At 38.8% G+C, this 17,901-nt stretch overlaps 1 protein-coding gene across 4 annotated transcripts in view; it reads left to right on the top strand.

The window, feature by feature from the left end:
• MIGA1 (mitoguardin 1) overlaps nucleotides 1–17,901 on the top strand; it is a 100,143-nt gene that overhangs the window by 16,667 nt on the left and 65,575 nt on the right. For all 4 annotated transcript variants that reach the window (XM_035018221.1, XM_035018219.1, XM_035018222.1 and 1 more), the window contains exons 3-7: nucleotides 2,020–2,197; nucleotides 4,629–4,765; nucleotides 13,454–13,580; nucleotides 15,763–15,896; nucleotides 16,865–16,988. In XM_035018221.1, the coding sequence (XP_034874112.1) occupies nucleotides 2,020–2,197; nucleotides 4,629–4,765; nucleotides 13,454–13,580; nucleotides 15,763–15,896; nucleotides 16,865–16,988 (700 nt within the window). The remainder of the gene's footprint in view (nucleotides 1–2,019; nucleotides 2,198–4,628; nucleotides 4,766–13,453; nucleotides 13,581–15,762; nucleotides 15,897–16,864; nucleotides 16,989–17,901) is intronic.

Genomic DNA, 17,901 nt, shown 5'->3' with positions numbered 1-17,901 from the left:
CAGTTTTATTTTTTCCCCCTGAAACCTATTGGGAGTGAACCTGTTGCTTTTTTTAAACACTTTTGTTTTTATTGATTTGTCTTTCTATTTCATTGATTTCTGTTTAGTCTTTATTACTTCCTGTCTTCTGCTTGCTTTGGATTGAATTTGTTCTTTTTTCTAGTTTCTTAAGGCAAAAACTCAGATTATGGATTTGATACCTTTCTTCTTTAATATAAGCATTTAATGGTATAAATTTCCTTTGGAAGTTAAAGCTGTATCCCACAGATTAGGTCTTTTCTTTGGAAGGGATAGAGAAGGGTATTGATGCAGTTCATGCCCCTCCACAAAAACTCCTGTTTCCTTCCAGTCCGATACCATTAGGGAGACTTAGGGCTCTAGCAGTCTTTTCTGTGAGTAGAGCCTGGTGGGATTCATGAAGATAAAACCTGCAAAAAGTATGGATTACCCCTATCTTTGCAGCATCCCCCCCCTGCTCCCCGGGGGTACTTTATCCTCTCTCACCAGTGCACACTGTCTTTACCAATTTACCAAGCAAACTAACTGAACTCATCTTACTGATGTCCTGCTGTGTTTTATCTCTGCATGCCAGAGCTTATGTCCTATCTCTTCATGCAGAGATACCTGTGTCTCTTTAGGGCCAGTTGATTGCCCTTTGACCTCAGCATTGTGATGGGTTCAAGAAAAAACGAAAATTTGCCATTTGTCTGGCTTTTTTGTTATTGTGAGTTTGGAAGTGACACTCTTTCCAGCGCTCTACACCTCAAGACTATGGCTTTATTTTATTGCTCTCCTGTATTTTTTACTATTGATAGTGTCTGTCCCCTAAGACAAAGTTAATTACCTCTTGCTCTGATGTTGATACTTAGTGTATACTTATATTACTGTATTTATCACACTGTACTATAATTATCTGTGAATATATTTGTCTCTACTATTAGCACACTGCTTGAAGGAGGCAAGATCTGTGTCCTCTATACCTAGTGCTTCCTGATCATTGAAAGGCATTGATATTTGCTTGTTGAAGAAAATTACAGTAAGATTTTAATTTTAATTTTCATAGCACAGTGTGGTACATTGTAAAATGCTGAGTAATATTTGTTGAATAATTCATGCATAAAGGGTTTATTCAGATAGCATTTAGAAATTGAGTTAATTTGGGGCTCCTGGGTGGCACAGTCTCTCTCAAATAAATAAATAAATAAATCTTAAAAAAAAAGAAATTGAGTTAATTCATGTTTGTCCAGATTTCCAGATAGTTTAAAAAAAAAATTGGTTTGTTTTAAAACTCTGAATTAGGGGTGCCTGGGTGGCTCAGTTGCTTAAGCGTCTGACTCTTGATCTCAGCTCAGTTCTTGATTTCAGGGTTGTGAGTTCAAGCCCCACATTGGGCTCCATGCTGGGCATGGAGCCTACTCAAAAAACAAAAACAAAACAAAGCAAAACTCTGAATTAGTCATTCCTGTAATTTAAAATCTTGCAATGATTCAGACATTTAGTTGCATGAAAATCATTAGTTCAATAGGTTTTAATGGAGTTGAATTATTTTGTGTTCCTTTTGACTTTTGTGGTAATATTGTTTACCTAAGAACTTCAGAAAGTAATAAATAATACATTTTGCTTGTTTTTTTTTTTTTTTTAAAGATTTTATTTATTTATTTGAGACAGAGAGAATGAGAGAGACAGAGAGCACATGAAAGGGGGGAGGGTCAGAGGGAGAAGCAGGCTCCCTGCTGAGCAGGGAGCCCGATGCGGGACTCTATCCCGGGACTCCAGGATCATGACCTGAGCCGAAGGCAGTCGCTTAACCAACTGAGCCACCCAGGCGCCCAACATTTTGCTTGTTTTTAAAATTCAGGTTGGGCTAGCTGTCATTTAAAGAGTGTGAAATAATATTCTCTCCGTAGGACTTAGAACTATTACTAATATAGTATTCATTCTTAAGAATAAGTTTTGTTCTTACGTCTTTAAGTGAACAAATATAAGAAGCTTTTTTCAGTTTACCTGCATCTTTTCCAGATAAAATTTTCACCAGTAGCAAAAAAGTTGTTTGTGGTAACTGCAGTGAGTGCTGTATCTGTAATTTTTCTGGCCCATCACTTTAAAAGAAGACGTGGGAAGAAGAAAGGAAAAATACTACCATGGGAACGAGAGCACCTTGTACTTGAATACACTAAAAGAGCAGCATCAGACAAAGGTATGTGGAGATAGCTGAATTAAGTCTACAAAGGAAATTTTATATATAAATCATAACTGGAGTGATTTCAGTGTTTTAGTCTCCAAAATTCCTTTCCTTAATATTTAACTCACAGATTATACAGATTCATTTTAGAAAGACTAGAACATACAAATAAGCAAACAAAAAATTAAAATCACCTGATATTCTGCTACCCAGAAGTAATGACTGATAATACTATGGTATATATCCATTTCTATTTGCATTTAAATATATTGAGACATAAAATTCTATATTATGTACAAATAAATGGTGTATAGTAAAATTATAATTATACCTTTGTAGCCTGCTTGTAAGATATTTAATAATATGTAAGAATGTTTTTCTAGGTCAACAAATGTATTTCTATGCTATCATTTTTAATATGTACCTAGTGTTAAATTTGTAAATATATACACCAGTTTATTTAAGCAGTTCCCTCTTGTTCCCTTTAGAATGTTTTTTTTTTGCTTTGCATATACTTGTCTGATGATTTTCTTAGTATATAAGTAGAAGTAGAATTGCTGGTCTTTAAAAGATCTGTAGTTTTTGTTAGAGATATAGTACATGCTGCCAAAGTGTATTAATAACAATAATTTCTTGAACATGCTGAATTTCTTATTTTTTTAAATTTTTAATTATTTTTAATTTATTAGAGGATCATATGCTTTTTAAAAAAAATTTTTTTAAAGATTTTATTTATTTGACAGAGAGAGACATAGCGAGAGAGGGAACACAAGCAGGGGGAGCGGGAGAGGGAGAAGCAGACTCCTGGCTGAGCAGGGAGCCCCATGCGGGGCTCGATCCCAGGACCCTGGGATCATGACCTGAGCCGAAGGCAGACACTTAACGACTGAGCCACCCAGGTGCCCCCAAGGATCATATGCTTTTGTGATTAATTTGTCTAGTAAATAATCAATGAATGACTATTTTGTGCCAAGTACAGTGAACATTACAGTAATGATAGTTCTCACTTAATGAGATTTTACTAGATCTCAGGTGTAGTACTAAATGCTGTGTATTCACTTCATTATTTAACCTTTATAGCAATCCTATGAATTAGGACTACATCCTGTGTTAGTGTTTAAACATAAAGAAAATTGAGATAAGGAAAACTTAAGTGACCTGCTCAGGGTCATATAAGTCCAGGAGATGAGGAGTGTCTTAACTGTTGCATTAAGATGAACTAAGACACAGCGTCTGCCACAGATGAATAGATAGATGGTTAGGGGAGACAGAACTATAAAAAACTAATTACAATGTAATGTGTAATTCAATCCTCAGGAAAGGAAGTGCTTCTATTTTGTTAAATTTATTTATTTTTAAAAATTTAAAAGATTTTATTTATTTATTTGACAGAGAGAGACACAGCAAGAGAGGGAACACAAGCAGGGGGAGTGGGAGAGGGAGAGGGAGAAGCAGGCCTCCCGCTGAGCAGGGAGCCTGATGCGGGGCTCGATTGCAGGACCCCGGGATCATGACCTGAGTCGAAGGCAGACACCTAATGACTGAGCCACCCAGGCACCCCTATTTTGTTAAATTTATAACTTGAAGGTTCATAGTTGCCAGTATTTTTTTTTAAAGATTTTTTAAAAAAATGTTTTATTTATTTATTCATGAGAGTCAGAGAGAGAGAGAGAGAGGCAGAGGCAGAGGGAGAAGCAGGCTCCCCGCTCAATCCCAGGACTCTGGGATCGCGACTTGAGCCGAAGGCAGACGCTTAACCATCTGAGCCACCCAGGCGCCCCTTAAAGATTTTATTTTTAATTAATCTCTGCACCCAACATGGAACTTGAACTCATAAACCCAAGATCAAGAGTTACACACTCCAGGGCGCCTGGGTGGCTTAGTTGGTTAAGCGACTGCCTTCGGCTCAGGTCATGATCCTGGAGTCCCGGGATCGAGTCCTGCATCGGGCTCCCTGCTCAGTGGGGAGTCTGCTTCTCCCCCTGACCCTCCCCCCTCTCGTGTGCTCTCTGTCTCTCTCATTCTCTCTGTCTCAAATAAATAAATAAAATCTTAAAAAAAAAAAAAAAGAGTTACACACTGCACTGACTAAGCCAGGCAGGCACCCCTAGTTGCCAGTATTCTTATACTGATTACAATAGATCAATCAAATATTGCTCTAATTAATTAGGTGAATATTTTATTCTTAATTTAAGAAGCAGAGTTTAGCAGTGTTTTGTTTTGTTTTGTTTTTGAGTTTAGCAGTGTTAAAAGCAGTTGTCAAGAGATGTAGATTTTAATAATGGTGTACATTTAATAACTTACACAATTGAGTGGGATGAATTTTAAAATTAGAAGCTTTCTGAATGAATATAATGTAAACTTTGAGATTTTACTGAGATTTTACCTGAAATTTATCATTGGAGTTACTAATACTTCTAATATTATTGATATATTTGTTTGGTAGGTTCAAGTTGTTCCAGTAGTAGACAGAATTTGACATTATCTTTAAGTTCTGCCAAAGACAAAGGATCTCAGTCTTGTAACTATGCTAATGGAGGACTTTTCAGTAAATACTCAGGTTCTGCACAGAGTTTAGCCTCCGTAAGTAACGAAAATAATTTATTATTTTATAGATCTACTTTTGTATCTATTGTTATCTGTTTAAATGTCATATAATTATAGATAGCTCTTAGTATGGAAAGAATCTTAAATCATCTGGTTTTGTCTGTTTTCTTTAAGCAAGTAAAATTTTCCTTTTGCTGAATAACCAGCCAGTTTGGTTCCAGCTTTCTTGAGTAAGTGATGTGGACACACAGGATCCTGTAGAATAGTGTTGATGTGGAAGTATTGCTTTAAAACTAGATGTTCTGCAAAAAAGCTGGAAGATAACATTCAGACTTTGTACTAGGTCACAAAATAATGAGCCTGAGTAGGTAAAAGTGTGTGGCTTGTTGAAGCCAAATGTGGAGTTCCTCATCTTGTTCTTTGGAGCATTAATATAGTATTGATTGACAAGTGAGGAATAAAGTTAGTATTGTTGAAGTTTAATATGGTTAAAAATTTTGTTAAATAAGTAAGATATACATTTACTACTAAATAAAGAAGAGGTAAAAAAAAAAAAGTATAGTGATAAATGTGTTCCTGATCCTCTTGGTTCTCCTCCTTAGAGACAAACAACATTGGTAATGTCTTACATATATACTTCTGGGAGGGTATGCCTCTACCATCATATATATTCATTATTTTAAATAGTTATTGAACACCATATTCTGTGCCTTGCTTCTATGTTTTGTTGGAATATATAGCTGCCCCATTCTTAAGTGCCTAAAAATATACTAAATTTTTAAAGGCTATTCTGTGCTAGGAACATCTAGATCAAAGGCCTGCAGGCTTTTAGTTCCTCTTTAAAACTGAGCAGGATAATGAAATATATGCCCATTCTATAATCTGGATTTACTCTGTGTCAGAGAAGTGCCTCTGTTTTGAAACTTTTCAACTGAAAGTTGAAGCTGTTCTTCTTAACTAAGTAGAGAAAGGGAGTTTCATGATAAATTTGAGTAGAAAGTCTTTAGAATCACTTTACTGTACTTGCCTAAGCTGACCTCATCATTCCAGTGCCAGGGCTATGAACCCAGATTTCTGCCTTTTTACTGAGTGCCCAAACAAGGCAACAGATGTGGAAAGGAGGGGACAGGGTCCATAAAACTTGGTAATTGGATATGAGAAGTGTGGGAAGAGAAGTTAAAGATGACTTTCTGTTTTCTAGTTTGGGAAAAATTATGGGGATGGAAGTATTATTAGTGAACCTGAGAGGAGGAAAAGTTTTTGTTTTGGGAAGATACAGAGCTCCTTTTTTTTAGATTTTATTTATTTATTTGTCAGAGAGAGAGATAGAGAGAGAGAAAGCACAAGCCGGGGAGCGGCAGGCAGAGGAAGAAGCAGGTTCCCCGCTGAGCAAGGAGCCCAGTGTGGGACTCGATCCCATGATCCTGCTTAACCATCTGAGCCTCCCAGGCACCCCCAGAGCTCCTTTTTGATATAGGCAGCTTAAGATGCCAGCAGAAGAGCTGAGCAGAATCACCAAATATTTCCACCAGATGGAAAAAAGGGCTAAATTTCTTTATTTTTATTTTTTAAAAGATTTATTTATTTGTTTTGAGAAAGAGAGAGCACCCATGAGTGGGGAGAGGGGCAGAGACAGAATCCCAAGCAGACTTCCCGCTGAGCGTGGAGCCCAACACAGGGCTTGATCTCATGACCCATGAGATCATGACCTGAGCTGAAATCACGAGTCAGACATTTAACTGACTGAGCCACCCAGGCCCCCCTAGATTTATTTAAAAAGGACACAAAACTGGAAGTAGAGACTAGGTAGTCATTTGCATAGAGGTGACCTAAATGATTGGCTCAGTGCACCTTGCTAGAGAAGGGAAGATGATAGAGGCTTTTCAATTTTAGTTATTGTTTGGCAGAGAATCAGCATTGTTTTGTTTTTTTTAATTTTATTATGTTATGTTAGTCACCATACAGTACATCATTGGTTTTTGATGTGGTGATCCATCCATTGTTTTCGTATAACACCCAGTGCTCCATGCAGTACTTGCCCTCCTTAATACCCATCACCGGGCTAACCAATCCCCCCTCCCCCCTCCCCTCTAAAACCCTGTTTGTTTCTCAGAGTCCATAGTCTTTCATGGTTCATCTCTGCCTCCAATTCCCCCTCACCATTTTTCCCTTCCTTCTCCTAATGTCCATGCTATTCCTTATGTTCCACAAATAAGTGAAAGCATATGATAATTGACTTTCTCTGCTTGACTTATTTCACTTAGCATAATCTCCTCCAGTCCCATCCATGTTGATGTAAAAGTTGGGTATTCATCCTTTCTGATGGCTGAGTAATATTCCATTGTATATATGGACCACATCTTCTTTATCCATTCATCTGTTGAAGGGCATCTCGGCTCTTTCCACAGTTTGGCTATTGCGGACATTACTGCTATGAACATTGCGGTGCATATGGCCCTTCTTTTCACTACATCTATGTCTTTGGCATAAATACCCAGTAGTGCAGTTGCTGGGTCATAGAGTAGCTCTATTTTTAAATTTTTGAGGAAACTCCACACTGTTTTTCAAAGTGGCTGTACCAACTTACATTCCCACCAGCAGTGTAAGAGGGTTTCCCTTTCTCCACAACCTCTCCAACATTTGTTGTTTCTTTCCCTGTCCATTTTTGCCATTCTAACTGGTGTAAGGTAGTATCTCAATGTGGTTTTTTTTTTCCCTTGACTTATTTTTTTTTAAATTTTTATTCTTATGTTAATCCCCATACATTACATCATTAGTTTTAGATGAAGTGTTCCATGATTCATTGTTTGTGCATAACACCCAGTGCTCCATGCAGAATGTGCCCTCCTCAATACCCACCACCAGGCTAACCCATCCTCCCACCCCCCCTCCCCTCTAGAACCCTGTTTGTTTTTCAGAGTCCATCGTCTCTCATGGTTCGTCTACCCCTCCGATTTCCCCCGCTTCATTCTTCCCCTCCCGCTACCTTCTTCTTCTTTTTTTTTTCTTTTTTTCAATGTGGTTTTGATTTGGATTTCCCTGATGGCTAATGATGATGAACATTTTTTCATGTGTCTTATTAGCCATTTGTATGTCTTCTTCAGAGAAGTGTCTTTTCATATCTTCTGCCCACTTTTTGACTTGATTATTTGTTTTTTGGGTGTTGAGTTTGAGAAGTTCTTTATAGATCTTGGATACCAGCCCTTTATCTGTAGTGTCATTTGCAAATATCTTCTCCCATTCTGTGGGTTGCCTCTTTGTTTTGTTGACTGTTTCCTTTGCTGTGCAGAAGCTTTTTATCTTGATGAAGTCCCAAAAGTTCATTTTTGCTTTTGTTTCACTAGCTTTTGGAGATGCATCTTGAAAGATGTTGCTGTGGGCGATGTCAAAGAGGTTACTGCCTATGTTCTCCTCTAGGATTTTGATGGATTCCTGTCTCACATTGAGGTCTTTCATCCACTTTGAGTTTATCTTTGTGAATGGTGTTAGAGAATACTCGAGTTTCATTCATCTGCACGTAGCTGTCCAATTTTCCCAGCACCATTTATTGAAGAGACTGTCTTTTTTCCGTTGCATGTTTTTTCCTGCTTTGTCAAAGATTATTTGACCATAGAGTTGAGGGTCCATATCTGGGTTCTCTATTCTGTTCCATTGGTCTGTATGTCTGTTTTTGTGCCAGTACCATGCTGTCTTGGTGATCACTGATTTGTAATATAGCTTGAAATTGGGCAACGTGATGCCCCCAGCTTTGTTTTTCTTTTTCAACATTTCCTTGGCGATTCGGCGTCTTTTCTGATTCCATACAAATTTTAGGATTGTTTGTTCCAGCACTTTGAAAAATGTCATTGGAATTTTGATTGGGATGGCATTGAAGGTATAGATTGCTCTGGGTAGCATAGACATTTTAACAATGTTTATTCTTCCGATCCATGAGCGTGGAATATTTTTCCATCTTTTTGTGTCTTCTTCAATTTCTTTCACGAGTGTTTTGTAGTTCCTAGAGTATAGATCCTTTACCTCTTTGGTTAGGTTTATTCCGAGGTATCTTATGGTTTTTGGTGCTATTGTAAATGGAATCATTTCTCTAATTTCTCTTTCTACAGTTGTGTTGTTAGTGTATAAGAAAGCAACTGATTTCTGTGCATTGATTTTGTATCCTGCCACATTACTGAATTGCTGGATGAGTTCTAGTAATTTGGGGGTAGAGTCTTTTGGGTTTTCCACATAAAGTATCATGTCGTCTGTGAAAAGAGAGAGTTTGACTTCTTCTTTGCCAATTTGAATACCTTTTAGTTCTTTTTGTTGTCCGATTGCTGTTGGTAGGACTTCTAGTACTATGTTGAACAATAGTGGCGAGAGTGGGCATCCTTGACATGTTCCTGATCTTAAGGGAAAGGCTCTCAGCTTTTCCCCATTGAGGATGATATTTGCTGTGGGTTTTTCATAGATGGATTTTATGAACTTGAGGAATGTTCCCTCTATCCCTGTACTCTGAAGAGTTTTAATCAGGAAAGGATGTTGTATTTTGTCAAATGCTTTTTGTGCATCGAGAGGACCATATTGTTCTTCTCCCTCCTCTTATTAATGTGTTCTATCACATTGATTGATTTGCGAATGTTGAACCACCCTTGCATCCCGGGGATAAATCCCATTTGGTCGTGGTGGATGATCCTTTTAATGTATTGTTGGATCCTACTAGCTAGGATTTTGTTGAGGATTTCGGAATCCATATTCATCAAGGATATCGGTCTGAAATTCTCCTTTTTGATGGGGTCTTTGCCTGGTTTGGGGATTAAGGTAATGCTGGCCTCATAGAATGAGTTTGGAAGTTTTCCTCCTGTTTCTATTTTTTGGAATAGCTTCAGTAGAATAGGTATTATTTCTTCTTTGAATGTTTGGTAGAATTCCCCAGGGAATCCATCAGGCCTTGGACTCTTGTTTTTTGGGAGGTTTTTGATCACTGCTTCAATCTCATTACTGGTTATTGGCCTATTCAGGTTGTCAATTTCTTCCTGGTTCAGCCTTGGCAGCTTATAGTTTCCAGGAAGGCCTCCATTTCATCCAGATTGCTCAGTTTATTGGCATATAGTTATTGATAATAATTTGTAATAATTGTTTCTATTTCCTTGGTGTTAGTTTTGATCTCTCCCCTTTCATTCACAATTTTATTAATTTGGGTCCTTTCTCTTTTCTTTTGGATAAGTCTGGCCAGTGGTTTATCGATCTTATTAATTCTTTCAAAGAACCAACTTCTAGTTTCGTTGATCTGATCTACTGTGTTTCTGGTTTCTAATTCATTGATTTCTGCTCTAATTTTAATTTTTCTCTTCTAATGCGTGGCTTAGGCGTCATTTGTTGCTTTTTCTCTAGTTCCTTAAGGTGTAGAGTTAGTTGGTGAATTCGGGATTTTTTCTATTTTTTTGAGTGAGGCTTGGATGGCTATGTGTTTCTCCCTTAGGACCGCCTTTGCAGTATCCCATAGATTTTGGACCGATGTGTTTTCGTTCTCATTGATTTCCATGAATTGTTTAAGTTCTTCTTTGATTTCCTGGTTGACCCAAACATTCTTGACCAGAGTGGTCTTTAGCTTCCAAGTGTTTGAATTTCTGCCAATTTTTTTCTTGTGATTGAGTTCCAGTTTTAGAGCATTGTGGTCTGAGACTATGCAGGGAATAATCTCAATCTTTTGGTATCGGTTGAGACCTGATTTGTGACCCAGTATATGGTCTATTCTGGAGAAAGTTCCATGTGCGCTCGAGAAGAATGCGTATTCTGTTGTTTTAGGGTAGAATGTTCTGTAAATATCTATGAGGTCCATCTGGTCCAGTGTATCATTCAAAGCTCTTGTTTCCTTGTTGATTTTCTGCTTAGATGATCTGTCCATTGCTGAGAGTGGAGTATTGAGGTCTCCTACAATTAACGTATTGTTATCAATATGACTCTTTATTTTGGTTAACAGTTGGCTTGTGTAGATGGCTGCTCCCATGTTGGGGGCATAGATATTTACAATTGTTAGATCTTCTTGTTGGATAGACCCTTTAAGAATGATATAGTGTCCTTCTGTGTCTTTTATTACAGACTTTAGTTTAAAATCTAATTTGTCTGGGGGCGCCTGGGTGGCTCAGTCATTAAGCATCTGCCTTCGGCTCAGGTCATGATCCCAGGGTCCTGGGATCGAGCCCTGCATCGGGCTCCCTGCTCGGCGGGAAGCCTGCTTCTCCCTCTCCCACTCCCCCTGCTTGTGTTCCCTCTCTCGCTGTGTCTCTCTCTGTCAAATAAATAAAATCTTTTAAAAAAAAAAATCTAATTTGTCTGGTATAAGAATTGCTACCCCAGCTTTCTTTTGAGGTCTGCTGGCATGGAAGATGGATCTCCATCTCTTCACTTTCAGTCTGGATGTATCTTTAAGTTCAAAATGAGTCTCTTGTAGACAGCATATGGATGGGTCCTGTCTTTTTATCCAATCCGCAACCCTGTGCAGGTTTAGGGGAGCATTTAGGCCATTCATGTTGAGAGTGATTATTGAAAGATGTGAATTAATTGTTATTGTGTTGCCTGTGAAGACGTTGTTTTTATAAGTTGTCCCTGTAAATTTCTGTTGTATATCACTCTTGGGGTCTTTCTCCTTTTATAGAACCCCCCTTAATATTTCTTGCAGGGCCGGCTTAGTGGTCACATATTCTTTCAGTTTCTGCCGGTTGTGGAAACTCTGCATCTCTCCATCCATTCTAAATGAAAGCCTTGCCGGATAAAGTATTCTTGGCTGCCTGTTCTTCTCATTTAGTCTTGCCAATCCTTTCTGGCTTGCCAGGTCTCTGTGGATAGGTCTGATGTTATTCTGATATTCCTCCCTCTGTACGTAAGGAATCTCTTCCTCCAACTGCCCTTAAGATGGTTTCCTTGGTTCTAAGATTTGCAAGTTTCACTATTACATGCCGGGGTGTTGGCCTGTTTTCCTTGATCTTAGGAGGGGTCCTCTCTGCCTCTAGGACTCAAATGTTTGTTTCATTCCCCAGATTAGGGAAGTTCTCAGCTACGATTTGCTCAAATACATCTTCTAGTCTTCTCTCTCTCTCCACTCCCTCCGGGATTCCAATTATTCTGACATTGGAACGCTTCATGGTGTCACTTATTTCTCTGATTCTATTTTCATGGATTCTGAGTTGTTTTTCCCTGGCCTCCTCTTTTCCCATTATATTGTCTTCCAGGTCACTTATTCGCTCTTCTGCCTCAGTTACCCTAGCTGTTAGATTATCTAGATTGGATTGGATCTCATTGATAGCATTTTTAAGTTCTGCCAATTCACCTTTTATTTCTGCCCTTAGAGACTCTATGTTGCCATTAATTGATTTGTCCATTCTAGCCATTGTCTTCACAATTGCTAGCCTGAATTCCATCTCCGACATCTTGGTTATATTTGCATCCATTTGTGAATTGGCAGCATAAGTCATAATCTCTGAGTCTTTTCTATTTTGGGGGCTCCTCCTCCTAGTCATTCTGTTGATGGGTGTCTGAGGGAATGTATAGAGCCCAAATTATTGACCAGAACCCAAGCAAGATGCACCTGTTTTCTTGGGACCTTAGGGTTGCTGGCCTCTTGTTTTCCCAGCCTGTCTTCTGGGGCCTGCTGCGCTGTTAGTCAGGCAACCCTGTTTGGGCGGAGTTGCCCTGCGCCCCTGTGGCAGGGGATGGGCTCAGCGGGAATCAGTTTTTGGGGCTTTTGTTTTCTGACGGCTTTCCCTGGCAGCTTTCCACGTCTCTTCTGCGAATCAGAGCAGAAAAGACCACTTCCAACCTTCTGCCTCACAGCAGAGACATCGCAGTCTGTTCTTCAGTGAGCTCTCCAGGCCACACTGTCTCCATTTCTGCCATGCTGCTATAAACTGCAGTGTCCTGGGTTGTGCGCCTCTCCGCGGTGCTCCCAGTCCTGCCTCCAGGTTGAGGCACATCTCTACCCTTTGTGCTTCTAAAACCACCAGCCGCTCCCAGTTCGCCGGGCGACCCCGCAGCTCCGGGTTTCTGCCCCGGGGGCTGCCCTAGAGTCCTTTCCCTGTCACTACCGGTCTGCTCGTCTGTGCCTGTTCGCAGCTGTTGCTCACTGGCGGTGTAGGATCCCCACGGCCAGGCACCCTCCCGCTGCCATTTATCCTCCGATATCTGCCCGCGAAATCATGGCTCCCTGCTTTGTACCTCAAAACCAACCGCCTGTGATATTCCTTTTGTAGAGATCCAGATCTTCTTACATCTCAGGCTGGTTTCATGGGTGCTCAGAGTGGTCTGGTAGATATCCAGCTCAATTCCGGGGACCGGTTGAAATAGGGTCCCCTACTCCTCCGCCATCTTTCCCCTAGCTCTGGGAATCAGCATTGTTAATAAATTCTAAAAAGGAAATAAGCTAGTTACCTCAAACCAAAGTAAGTGTGGATAAAATTTATAAGTAAATAATAAAACAGTAAACTATAAAAATAACTGCTTGATTTTTTCTGGAAATAACTGATTTTTGTTTGAAATACTCTTTGTGTATTTTTGAGCAAACAAAGGCTTAAAATAATTAGGGTCTTATGACTCCTAACTGAATATAATCAGATTTATTTCTTCAGGTAGGAATTACATGGGTTGTTTTACCAGGAATAGGATTTATATAAATAACTTAAAAATATAAAAGATGACAAAATACTGTCACAAAAGAGATTTTGAAGTAACTTTTGTCGATCTTAATTTTAGGTCCAGAGTGTAAATTCTTGTCATAGCTGTGCTTGCGGCAATTCTAACTCCTGGGACAAAGCAGATGAAGATGATATTAAACTTGTTAATATTCCTGTGACCACTCCTGAGAACTTATACTTGATGGGTAGGAATAACATAAAAAAGTTTTAAGATACTATACTCACATTTAATGTGAAACTAAAGAATGATGAATTATTTTAAGGAAAGCAACATAATTTTAAAATGTTCTTGTATGTATTGAATCTAGTGTACATAACAAAACCTATTATATTAGTTTCTGGAGGATGCTCTAACAAATTACCACAAACTTGGTCATTTAAACAGCAGAAATGGGGGCGCCTGGGTGGCTCAGTCAGTTAAGCGTCTGCCTTCGGCTCAGGTCATGATCCCAGGGTCCCGGGATCGAGCCCCGCATCGGGCTCCCTGCTCAGCGGGGAGCCTGCTTCTCCCTCTCCCTCTGCCTGCCTCTCTGCGTACTTGTTCTCTCTCTCTATCTCTCTGTCAAATAAATAAATAAAATCTTAAAATAAATAAATAAATAAATAAATAAATAAAATAAAAAAATAAACAACAGAAATGTATTCTGTCAGAGTTTTGGAGGCCAGAAGACCAAAATCATCACTGGGCTGGAAGCAAGGTATCATTAGAGCTATGCTTCCTCTGGAGGCTTAGGGGAATATCTGTTATTTACCCTTCTGAGCTTCTGATGGCTTCTGGCTTGTAGCCATGTGACTCCAATCTCTACCTTGCATCATCACCTCCTCTCTGTGTACCAAATCTCCCTCTGCTTCTTACTGGGACAGTTGTGATTGGATTTAGGGTCCACCAAATAATCTAGAATAATCTCCCCATGTTAAATTCCTTAATTTAATCACATCTGCAAAGACCCCTTTTCTTTGTAAGGTAATATTTACAGGTTCCAGAGACTAGGACCTGACATCTTTGGGTGGCCATTATTCAATCTGCTACACTCATCTAACCTGATTCGTTGATTCTTTTTTTTCCTTTTTAAAGATTTACTTACTTATTTTAGAGAGAGAGAAAGCAGTGGGAGGGATAGAGGGAGAGGGAGAAAGAACCTCAAACAGACTCTGCACTAAGTGCAGAGCCTGATGCAGGACTTGATCTCATGACCCTGAGGTCATGACCTGAGCCAAAACCAAAAGTCAGATGCCTAACTGACTGAGTCACCCAGGCACCTCTATTTATTTTTATTTTAAGTAGGTTCCATGCCCAACCTGGGGTTTGAATTCATGACCCTGAGATCAAGAGTTGCATGCTTTACCAACTGAGCCAACCAGTCACCCCCAAATCAAGTAGCTTTTAAAAATCTTTTTCTTTTATATGTCTAGAAAAATTGAAGTTTTGAAATATTTTCGTTTTGTTTGAAATACATAATTATTTTGGTAAGACTTTTTTTTTACTTGGAGAAAAAGAAGCACATATTCACCTTTTTTTCCCCCCATAAAAGCTGTCTAGCTGAGGGGATTTGGAATTTCTACTTGGACTGTAACTCTTGATGGGTTTTCCAACAGTCTTATAGATTTTTAACTGACTGAACAATTTATCCATCCAAATCAACAAGTTGGTATCATGTAGTTTAAGAAACCTTTTGTTGGGGGCGCCTGGGTGGCTCAGTTGGTTAAGCGACTGCCTTCGGCTCAGGTCATGATCCTGGAGTCCCGGGATCAAGTTCCGCATCGGGCTTCCTGCTCAGCAGGGAGTCTGCTTCTCCCTCTGATCCTCCCCCATCTCATGCTCTCTCTCTGTCTCATTCTCTCTCTCAAATAAAGAAATAAAATCTTTAAAAAAAAAAAAAAAGAAACCTTTTGTTGGTAAAAAAGATGGGAAAACTTTATTCTATGGGGCGCCTGGCTGGCTCAGTCGGTTAAGCATCTGCCTTTGGCTTAGGTCATGATCCCAGCATCCTGGAATCGAGCTCCACATTGGGCTCCCTGCGCAGCGGGAAGCCTGCTTCTCACCACCACGCCCCCCCCCAGCTTGTGTTCCTGCTCTTGCTATCTCTCTCTCTGTCAAATAAATAAGTAAAATCTTAAAAAAAAACCAAAAAACCATATTGGTTATTTCTCTCTGATTTTTGGTTGACTGGAACTATAGACCTAGAATATATTGGGAAATTATAATTCTGTTATGAAATGAGGTGAACATAAAATTATTCTTTAGTGCCAAAATTATAGTCAGACCGTGCCATTGTTGATAACTATATGAGAAAGACGCCAGCCCATAATAATTTTCTTTTGGCATTGGTTTTTCTTATTTACAACTGTTCTGTTCTTAATTCATAGGTATGGAATTGTTTGAAGAGGCGTTGCGTCGATGGGAGCAAGCTCTCACCTTTCGAAATAGACAGGCTGAAGATGAAGCCTGTAGTTCCATTAAATTGGGTGCAGGAGACGCCATTGCCGAAGAAAGTGTAGATGTAAGATTTATCTGAGAATGGCCTTTATAATATTGGAAGAGTTGAACAATGTTTAATGTTGATTCAGTGTACTTGCTTTTGTGGCATTTAATACAACTGTTTCTTTTCTTTTTTTTTTTTGTCTCCCTTGGGATTATGTGGGTGTATGTCTTATTGGGCTTTTTCTGTTCCGTGAATTATTAAATCCCATATTTGCAATTCATAATCAAGTTCCCTGATTTTCCAAGAATATGTAGAATTAAGCTAATATGATTTTTTTTTTTTAAGATTTTATTTATTTATTTGACAGAGAGAGAGATAGCGAGAGAGGGAACACAAGCAGGGGGAGTGTGAGCAGGAGAAGCAGTCTTCCTGCTGAGCAGGGAGCCCGATGTGGGGCTTGATCCCAGGACCCTGGGATCATGACCTGAGCCGAAGGCAGACGCTTAACGACTGAGCCACCCAGGCGCCCCAAGCTAATATGATTTCTAAAAGGATTTTTTTTAAAAGTCTGTTTTATACTTTATGTTTAATTAAGTGCCATTATATTCATAAAAGTCACATAGAGTTTGAACTGGACTGGTACTTACTGATCATCTTGGCTAGTGATTCTCAAATTTGAGCATGCATCAGAATCATCTGAAAGGCTTGTTAAAACAGACTTGGGTTTCTAATTCAGTGGCTGGGGTAGGCCCTGAGAATTTGTGTTTCTAGCAACTTCCCGGATGATACTGATGCTGCTGGTCAGGGATCTTATTTTGAGAACACCTGATCAGGGCCCACCCTTAAGTTTACAGATAGAGAAGCTGAATCCCTAAAAACTGAGGTGACCTGGCCAAAGGCCCAGCTAGAACCCAGTGCTGTCACCACCCAACAGTCGTTGCGCATCATCCCACACTTTCTCTGCCTTTCATTTAAGAGTGAAAGGTATTGAGGATTTTAGTGTTCGAATCTAATATTTGCTGTGTGTACTTTTTCTCTCCTTGTAGGATATTATTAGTACTGAATTTATCCATAAACTTGAAGCTCTGCTGCAAAGAGCATATCGTCTCCAAGAGGAGTTTGAAGCTACCCTGGGGGCATCTGATTCTAATTCCCTTGTTAATGATATCGGTAAGATGGTATTTTATATGGTTTTTATGAAATGTGTGAAAATTTTCTTTTATATTCTTGGAATCATTTGCTTAAGGGTATTAATATGATTACATATTTTTTAGAAAATAGTAAGAGAAAAAGGTTCTATCATATTTACTGGTTTTTTTCTTTCAGTTTTTTTTTTCTAGAGTGAACTGAATGCCCTTAAGATTTAATGTCAAATGCTTACCATAGGTAGGATTGGGACTTTGTTTTAAAATTATATTCTAAGGGAAGGAATCCCAGTCCAAGTGTTGGAGAGAGGAAGAAAATAAACAATAATATAAAAATGGGACAGAGACACATCTCAAAAATATGCATGTAGTTCATGGCATACATTTAAAATATTTTAAGTAATTCTATTTCTTGACCCCATTTTAACTGCAGGCTAGATTTTCATATCAGCCCTCAGGACATGCATTATTATATACCATTTTATTTTATATTTTCAAGAGAAAAGAACTTAGGAAAAGACTTCTTGAGTGACGTCTTCAAAGGGATGAATGATTAAAATTGCTTCCTTGAATTCTGTAAATGTTCCAAAGAATGAAGACAAAATTACATTGCATCTCTTTTTGGTAAAAATACATACTTTTTAGGTTTGAGGGGAATTGTTATTTAGGTAAAAGATTTCATTTGTATTAGAATTAAGAATTACTGTGTAGGGGTGCCTGGCTGGCTCAGTTGGAGGAGCGTGTGACTCTTTAGGGTCATGAGTTTGAGCCCCCTGTCAGGTATAGAGATTACTAAAAAAAAACTTAAAAGAATTATTGTCTATATGTCATAGTGTTATATGAAGCCTCTTTGTATTATTTTGCTCTTTGCTTTTTCATACTGTATTGTCAACAAAATTATTCATTAGGCTTGAGTATTTTTTAATAGTTTCTCTGTT

The sequence above is a fragment of the Mirounga leonina genome, unplaced genomic scaffold, assembly GCF_011800145.1.
Source record: "Mirounga leonina isolate KUSES-001 unplaced genomic scaffold, KU_Mleo_1.0 Mir_173, whole genome shotgun sequence".
Taxonomy (NCBI): Eukaryota; Metazoa; Chordata; class Mammalia; order Carnivora; family Phocidae; genus Mirounga; species Mirounga leonina.
Note: the sequence above shows the minus strand (reverse complement) of the source record. Positions and strands in the feature narration are given on the sequence as shown.